Below are 8,801 nucleotides of genomic sequence, written 5' to 3'. Positions count from 1 at the left end.
GCCATATTCCAGATAAACTAACAGAAATGAATTTGGTTGATGTTTATTTATAGGTCATGTGTGTGCCAGGGGCATGCTGGGGCAGACTGAGGGAGGCCTTGGATTCAGAGAATCCTACCCAGGAAGAAAATGAATCCTGATACTGGCATAGGGAATTTCCCTCCCATAGGAACCAATGGGCAGAAAATAAAAGAAGAAACACACAAAAATTGCTTGGGGGAAAATCTGCCACCCCACAGCCTCTGCCCTGACTGGTGCAAGCCCAAAAGGGCTTGGATAGGGTAGTTTCTATGCCATGAATGCCCCCCCAATAGGATTGCTATGACATAGTCCAACATTTCAGAACACTTGTTGCTCTTCCATTTATTTCATTACAATTCTTTGCATAGGGTGACATCACCACCACCTAATTTTAGTGAATATAGATCAGGAAGATTATGGTGTTTTTTAACAAAAATAGTAGCACTGGGAGTGGGAGGGGGGAATCACTGGTTATTAATCTGTGGAAGACAAAGCTTTATGGTGGATTTAGATTATCTTTGTTCTAAAATATTTGTCAGCCTGTGAAATTTCCAGTACAATCCTATACACATTTACTCAAAAATATGCCCCACTGAATTCAATGGAACTTAGTACTAGTGGGTATAGGGACAAGTACAATGCACTTTGCTGAAGGGTGCTACTGTATAAGACTCCACAGCTAAAATTTGTTGACCAGGATGTTCATAGAGCACAAACTGGCTATTGCACACAATCCTTTCAGAAGAATTTGTTTTAATCAGTTCTCAGCTTGGTGACAACCAAATGTGTCTTGTTGAGCAAAAACCCACTTGTGCAATAGGACTTTTGGTTTCTCTTCTCTCTCCTCCAGCCTAGGGAAGTATCATCTCCAGAAGATCCCTCAACCCTCTGGAGTAATCATTTTGGGAATGGGGACTGCAGGGGGAGCAAGGTCCCATTACTGTATGTGAGCACAACAGACATCCATTCATGTTATGTTGAATCTCATCTGTTATCTTAAAAACCTACTATAATTTACTATAATCTGGCTGCTGGAAAACATTGTTAGCGATCATGATGGGCCAGCCAACAGAGCGTCAAGATTTAAATCCTTGCATTCAAATCTCAACTCAGACATAACAAAAATGGGCTCGGGTCAGTAACTCTGAGATTGTTACATTTCCCACTGAAACCAGTGGGGATTGTGTCTGAGTACATATCTTTTGAACTGAAAGTCCAGCTCCAACCACATTTTCTCAGAAGTGGGATTTACTTCCACGTCTGAAGGCAGCGCTGTTTAGGGAAGTTTTTAAGGACTGATGTTATTACAGTATTATGTTTTCAGGTATGTTGTAAGCCGCCCAAGAGTGGCTGGGGAAACCCAACCAGATGGGCGGGGTATAAATAATAAAATTATTATTGTCATCACATATGTATGCCTTGAATTACAACACTGATTCTTCATTGGTTTAAAAAATGGAAATCACGATCTAGCACATGAGGCTTAATAAGATACCAGCACCTAATTCACCCTTAGAAAGAAAGTGCTGTTTAACGAATGGGCTGCTTCAAGGTAAGAATGCAGCTTCAGTACTTTTGTTCATCAAGTACTGTGTAAGTTAGCTGCCAATTCAAAATATTCAACAGTACATTTCCATGGTAAACTCAATTGTTCCATAGAATTCTATTGTGTGCTATTCTTTTTCAACATCCAACGATTTAATCCTCCACTTGCTATGCAGCGGCACTCATTTAATTAGGTAGTTCCACTATGGGACATCTGATAGTATATTGTTTGAGAAATAATCCCTGCAATAATTTAAAATCCACAGCAGTGTTTCCTGTACTAGGAAAATAAATGACTGTCCAGCATTAAGATAAATTATCCAACTTCCGTGTAGACTGGAATCTAGTAGACTACTATAGAAGGCCGCATGGCTGTCTAACCTAGCATTTTGCTTCCAACTGGCTGACCAACTGTACTGGTGACAACAAAGCACTTTTCACACACGCTACTGCTTGTATAAGCCAGACATGTTCAGGGAGGAGGAGCAGAAATTTGTTAACTATGCAGTTAATTCTACAAGTGACCAAGAATCTTGAGTGATGCAATAGCGGACATCTTTGGGGGATGGATAGAAATAGTTTAACATAATTAAGAAACCAGGACTTGTAATCTGCACATTTCAGAGAGTTTAAGAGCCATTCTATATATCGCACAGAGCAATCTTCCCAACCTGGTGCCCTCCATATTCTTTGGTTTAGAACACCTGTTAGTCCAAAGCATCTAGTGAATACCAGGTTTGGGAAGACCTGATACAGAGGCAAGTCAAAGGTGTTGCCCTACAGAGAACTGCTGCCCCACAAAGTTCTGAGATAAGTGTACCTTAAAATACATGCGTTTCCCAGTTTGCAGCATTCCAGCTGGCTCTGTCCTATTGAAAACAGTGGGCCTCAATATATATAAAGCTGTGCCCCAGCTAGTTTTTTGAGATAGAGAGAATTCCATTTAAGTGCAGAATGTGTAATAAATAAATAAATCAAGCCCAGCTTTATTTTACTGACTTAAGAACACACATTTATGACGCACCAAGAGCAACAGAAGAGAGGAGGGAAGCCATGCTGTTGTCAACGTTTTATCAAGAGGTATGAATGTTGTGTTCCCAACAGATGCAGTCCAAGAACGACACCGGTATGGAAGATCTCATTTTACATCCATTTATTTCATCCCATGGCCATTTAAAGCATAATAGTCAATACATTTCTAACACTACAGAGAAATAATACCAGGGTGACCAGAGTATATATACAAGCCAAAAATAAAAAATAAAAAAGATGTGGACAGCTGAATAAGAGTATGTATTCAGTATGGAATCCATTGAACTTCATTCAGCTCAGGCTTTGTTCTTTAGGGAACAAGGTGCTAATGTGCCACTCTCATATAAAGTGAGTGTAATTGCTTCCAAAGCAAGTTACTGCTGAAAACATAGATGGAAGCAAGTTAAGTGTAACACTAAATTTCACCTATAAACCTAGGAGCAACACTTCCTTGAATCAATTTCCACCCTCCAACACCATTACTACTCTGTATTTGTTTTTTGTGGTTTTTTGTGGTTTTTTACAAAAGCCTACTGTTTTATTAAGGCATATTTTGCCCTGAGCAATTTGGTGGAAATTAGCCCAAAAGTCTAAACAGTTAAAAGGCAAGCACCAAGTGACCCTTTTGTAGACAAATATAGCAATCTTTTTTGTTTGTTTGCTAGCTCACCTATTAAGCTGGGAGTAACATACAAAAAGTATTGCTCAACAATTTGGTAGAACAAAAACTTTTTTCTTTTCTTTTTTTACTTTAGGCCAAACTTCCAAGGCTGGCAAGCTTAAAGTTAGGCACTGAAGTAGATGCTGAAATGGTTAAGAAGTCGCATGTAAGATTGGACCTTTGCTGTCTTACACCTGAATTCAGGCATCCCTGTTTGAAAACTCAGGCTAAGCCCAAGATATCCCAAACAACCACAGCCAAAGTGTCAAGTCAACTCAAGCTAAGAGATAATAATCTAATGTACCATAAAGTGGTCCTCAAGGCTCTGACTACACACATATCCATTCTAGCTAAAGTCAACTTGTGCAAGCTTGTTGTGAACACATTTATCTTGTCCCCCCTACCCCCAGATCTGACATATTAGCCAATCATATGTCCAAAGTAGCACAGGTTATTCATTCAAAAGCCAATGCACATCTCTATTTAGAAGGCCTGAATGCTCTTCCCTCTACAGATACAGCTTTTAAGTAGGGCCAGAAGACTACACAATCCGTAATTTAGAAATAAAGAATAATGTTAAGTGGCAAACAAGTGCCTTCTTTTATACAAATTTAGACAATACAGGCTATCTACTAAGCTATCAAGAGTATCCAGAAAAAGAAACACAGCCAATTCTACATTTTATTCACATTTATTTTTCGCTTTTAGTGTGCTCACAGAAAATTAGAACACCTTAAGCAGGAATTTAATAGCAATTTTGTAAGCAAAGTTACATTCCATCTCTAAGTCAAATTGGTCAAAGCTTCTCCAGTATTTACAAAAACATGATAGACAAGATGCTACACAAAAACCATTGCATCTGAAACTGGTTTTTATTCTTTATTCTGAAAGACAACTGGAAAAAGAAAGCATCGTCTGCTGTCATCAAAAACATACCACAGTATAAACAGTAACCATTCCACTTATCACAGCTTGGTTGAGTTTAAAATTGTGTGTGGTTTTTTTCTTTTTTCTTTTAAGGTCCAAGATTACTGCAATTTTACAAAAAAATAAAAATAAAATGGGCAGGGTGGAAAAAGTTGCAAACTTAATGTGCTTCTGGATATCAAGATTTGTTTTTATACAATAGTCACAGTTAAAAACACCCTGCTGGTAATACATAATTACACTTTATTAAGGTCATAAACCAGCAATAAACAATAAAGCCTATACAACTTGTATTTCTACTTAATCACTGACTGGTACAGCTAACATGAGATAAGTGAAAGTTCCTATGGTTTAAATGAATTTCCTAAGACTATGATCTTTTTTTTAAAATCTGAGTATTGGAATTTTTCTTCTTCCTTCTTAGTCAAGACTTGTAGTGTTGTAAACCTTATAGAACATCTGCCTCACAAAATACATTGTAATAACTTTCTTTTTTAAAAAAGACTAACCCCTTATTTCTTGTGGCACATTTTCTTGGCAAATTATCTGCACCACTAATTCCCCACTGTGACCCCTTATCACTTCATTTGCTATCCCTTTATTGACCCATCCATTTCCTTCATATATGGGCATGTCCATAGATTGACAGAGAAAAAAAAAGTTTACATTTTGAGTAAAAGATGCAAAGTATGCAAAAAACATTAATACTGATGCAAAAAAAAAAAAAGAGGAGGAGGAGGAACTAGGCGGAGGGAGGCGTTTAGTCTCTCCTCTGCCGGTTGGAATGGTGGTAACAGAATGATCTGAGATGGGATCTGTGGGTAGAGACAAAAAAGAGAAAGACATCTTTTAAATCAATCCCTGGTTGTAGACAAGTTCTCCAGAACCAGTACCTGGCACCACTCCAAACAAACAAACGGGGGGGAAGAAAAGTTCAATCATCTCAAAATTGCCAAATTTTCCTCTCTCTCTCTTTTTTTACTCTGCCGACTCAGCTGGTGGAGCTTCTGGACTAGACTCGGACGGGGCTTCCTGTGTAGGAGCTGCCGCCGCTGCCGCCGGCTCCTCTGCTTTGGGCGCCTCTTGCTCAGTTGAGCTGGCTTCGGGGGCAGCGCTCGGGGCAGCGGGCGCCTCTTCCTGCTTCTCCTCGGGCTTCTGCTCTTCGGCAGGCTTGGCCTCCTCCCCAGCAGGCTTCTCGGGCGCAGTCTCTTCCGATTTGGCCTCCTGAGAGCCCCCGGACTCCTCCTTGGCCTCCTCTGTGCTGCCGGCGGCGGCGGCGGCAGCGGAAGGAGACGCCTCCTGGGCGGCCGCTTTGCTCTCCTCCTCGTTGCTGGCGGGCTCCGGGGTGGCGGCCGCCCCTTCGTCTTTGCCCCCTTCTCCCGCAGCGCCCGCCCCTTCATTCTCGGCTCCTTCCCCAGACTCCTTTTTGTTCTTTTTAAAGGAGAAGCCGCTTAGCTTAAAGGACTTTTTGAAGGAAAAGCGCTTCTTTTTTTTTTTAGGGGTCTCGTTGCTGGATGAAGGGGTGGCTGCCTCCTCGGCCTTGGAGGAGGACTCCCCTTCGACGGGAGAGGCCGGCTCCGTGCTCTCGGCCTCGGCCGCCTCCTTCTCTGAGGCAGCCTCCGAAGGGCTCTGCTCCTCCTTCACGGACTCCTCGGCCGGAGCGCTGCCGTTCGCCTGGACCTCCTCCTTGCCCGCCTCAGCGGCGGCTGGCGAGGCATCGCCATTCACCTTCACGTGGCCGTTCTCCTGGAAGAGATGAACTCAGCGTTATTCGAGGAGAAGGGGGAGCGAGAGGAAGATCTCTCTCACGTCAAGCGCAGATGGACACAGGACTATATACCCTGTTTGTGCCATTGAGGCACTTTCAGTCAAAGGGATATGAACATAGTCAAAGGAACCCAGCACTGCACAAATCAGTTTATGTGACATAACTCCCTGGGCCAGCCATGGCAGCACGTTGCCAGCGACTTTCCCGCTGCTTTTTCCCGAGGAGCGCGCGTGACGCAATGGCCAGGCTCTGGGGAGGGGAGGCGACGCCATTCAGACGCAAGCCCCTCCTCCCCGCGCCCTTTTCACTCCGGCTCGTCCCTTCAGGGCTCCCCCCACCCAGCTATTTGGGCGCGGCGTCAAGTCCGCGTCGTTTGGAAACGCGCCGCGTGGCCGCCGTCCACGCTGCTGCTTCCCTTCTGCGATTTAATCAACACTCCCCCCCGCCCCGCGCGCGAGCATCACCCATCACCACCACCTTTTCTCAACACACCCTACGAGCATCGAACGAGGCCAAGGCAGCGAGGAGTCTCCGCCGGCAGAGGGCACTGCGGCTCCATTTTGCCAAATCCACCCGAAGGAGGAGCGAAGCGCCGAGGGAGGAGACTTCGGAGAGAAGCGCTGGCGAAGCAGGAGGAAGCGTCGCCTTGGCCAGGATCGCCTCTGCTAGGCGAACAAAAGCTCCGTCCACAGCCGCAGCTTCTCCCAGCCCCTTCCTTCTACCACCACCACCTTCCTGGTGCCAAACGGAGAGGCAAATCCCACCATAGTGGAAGGAGCGGCGCCTCCGCTCCCCAGCGCACCGGTTGCCTTTTTATTTCTATGCAAAGCGCGCCTCCAGCTCCTCCGTGGAGCGGCGAGGCGACGAGACAGCAGCGGCCGCTAAGAGGCGTGGTGCAGCCCGGCGCCCTCCACAGCGTGGCGCGCCCGGCCGAGAGCGAAGCGCCGCCACATGCAACATGCACATGCACGCGGTTGCAGGCGCGCAAGCCTCCCGGGCTGCCCCACGTTCAGCCCGGTGCCGTCGGCACGCTCGCGCATCCCTTAGCAACAGCTCTCCAAAGCGCGCGCACAGCAGCGCCTCTCCGAAAATCTCGCCCTAATCTCCCACCAATGCCGGGAGAGTAGCCTTGGCTACGACAATAATATGCACACGGGGCGGGGGGGGGGTCTCGTAGTGCCGTCTACGATCAACCACATTCAGCGTGTGCCGCAAGCTTGTATGCAGGCAACCGACAGAGCGAAGAAGGATCCAGCAAGCAAGATGGAGAAGACGGTCTCTCAGCCCCTTCCCCAATACACACGGACAACTCTCCAGCGCCCCCCACCCACCAAGCACCGCTGTCGCTTGCTCTTGCCTTATCACTGCCAAGCTCCACTACACTCTCCTCACGCGCCAAAGAGGAGAAATGGGGGGGGGGGGTAGAGAAAGAGAACAGAATAGGGGCTGCTACAGGATAGGAAGCCATCGAGAGAGGAGCACACGATCAGTTCCAACCAGGAGCACGAATACAGCAAAAAGGTCTTCAAGGATGCCGCCAGTTTATAAGCAGCAAACTGTGCACCACGCCAAAGGGAAAACACATCTCACTGTACACAAGCATCTAGCAAATTTCTGCCTCCACCACACTACTACGCCTAAAACACTGGGTCCACAGCAGTGCGAAAAGCCACTCCTTTTCATTACCATTCTTTTAAAGGGCTGTAGTCAGATTAAAAAAATAAAGCCATGCATCCCCACCAAGCAAGAAAGTGGGAGCCGAACGAAACACCGTGCACACCATTTATTTTCTTCAAAGAGAGAGAGACATTATTCCATTATCATCATTCCTCGCTTCTCCCCATTTGCACCCCGCTTACCTGTCCATTCGCCTTCGAAGGCGACGCAGGCACCGCTTCCCCGGGCTTCTCGGCAGCGGCTTCGCCTTTTGCAGCGTTCTTGGAGAACTGAGCACCCATGCTGGTTTTATTCAACAAAGAAACTCAACAGATCCAAAAGAAGGGGGGAAACAAAGAGCGGTGGGTTCGTATAAATGCTGGGAGACCAGCAGCCTGAAGAGCAGCAACACAAACACACACCAGAGGGGGAGGAGGAGGAGGTGGTGGGGGTGGGGGTGGGAAAAAAAGAGAGAAGACAACCGATTATTTTAAAATATGTACACTCCCGGATTTTTTTTATTTAAAAAAAAAAATTAAAAGCTGGAGAGGTCAAAAAAGCAGCAGCGCAGAAGCAAAAGGGGGGAAAAAAGGAAGGAGGAAAAAAGTCGAGCAAAAATATTAGAAGCCCAAGGTTAGTACAAAAAAAGAAGTAATAAAAAATCCCAGATTTGTAGCCGTACTGTAGACAAGGGGAAAATGGAGAAATCTCCCTGGTCGCTAATAAGATGCGGAGTCCAACGCCCAAGTGCACAGATGAATGGGCTTCCCGAGCGCTGACGGCAGCCCCCGCCCGCCGCCGACCAATCACGGCGCCGCCAGACAAAAGAGGGGGCGGGGCCTCCAATTGGAGCGAACAATGGAGCTGCGATTGCAAATAATTTGAAATCGGCCTTGGACTGATAATTAATACTCCGAAGAATATAAATAAATTAATGAGATTAGAGCGTGCACCCCGATTTCTCTTTAAAAAGCGGGGGAGTGCGGGGGGGATCGAACGCTGCACGGTGGGAGACAGAGTTTATTTCCCTTTCCTTTCGCTGGCGGACGAACACTCCTCATAAAAAGCGGGGGGGGGGAGGGAGAGAAGGTATTCCTCTTCTTGCAGTGGTGGGAGCCTCTGTTTGGTGTCTGTCTCTCCGTGTCTTCCTTCTCCTCCCCCCAAGCCCCGTGTTAAGTTAGAGACAATGGT

At 46.2% G+C, this 8,801-nt stretch overlaps 1 protein-coding gene across 1 annotated transcript; it reads right to left on the bottom strand.

Annotated features, from left to right (window-relative positions):
* Nucleotides 1-2,704: 2,704 nt before the first annotated feature.
* On the bottom strand, nt 2,705-8,566 carry MARCKS (myristoylated alanine rich protein kinase C substrate). The gene is made up of 3 exons (XM_053381712.1): nt 8,293-8,566; nt 7,814-8,005; nt 2,705-5,932 (listed from the first exon to the last, which is right to left on the bottom strand). The coding sequence occupies exons 2-3, from the start codon at nt 7,910-7,912 to the stop codon at nt 5,165-5,167; spliced, it is 867 nt and encodes a 288-aa protein (XP_053237687.1). The 5' UTR covers nt 7,913-8,005; nt 8,293-8,566; the 3' UTR covers nt 2,705-5,164.
* Between the last annotated feature and the right edge of the window lie 235 nt (nt 8,567-8,801).

Source organism: Podarcis raffonei, chromosome 3, assembly GCF_027172205.1.
Source record: "Podarcis raffonei isolate rPodRaf1 chromosome 3, rPodRaf1.pri, whole genome shotgun sequence".
Taxonomy (NCBI): Eukaryota; Metazoa; Chordata; class Lepidosauria; order Squamata; family Lacertidae; genus Podarcis; species Podarcis raffonei.
This window is presented reverse-complemented; position numbering and strand designations above follow the sequence as displayed.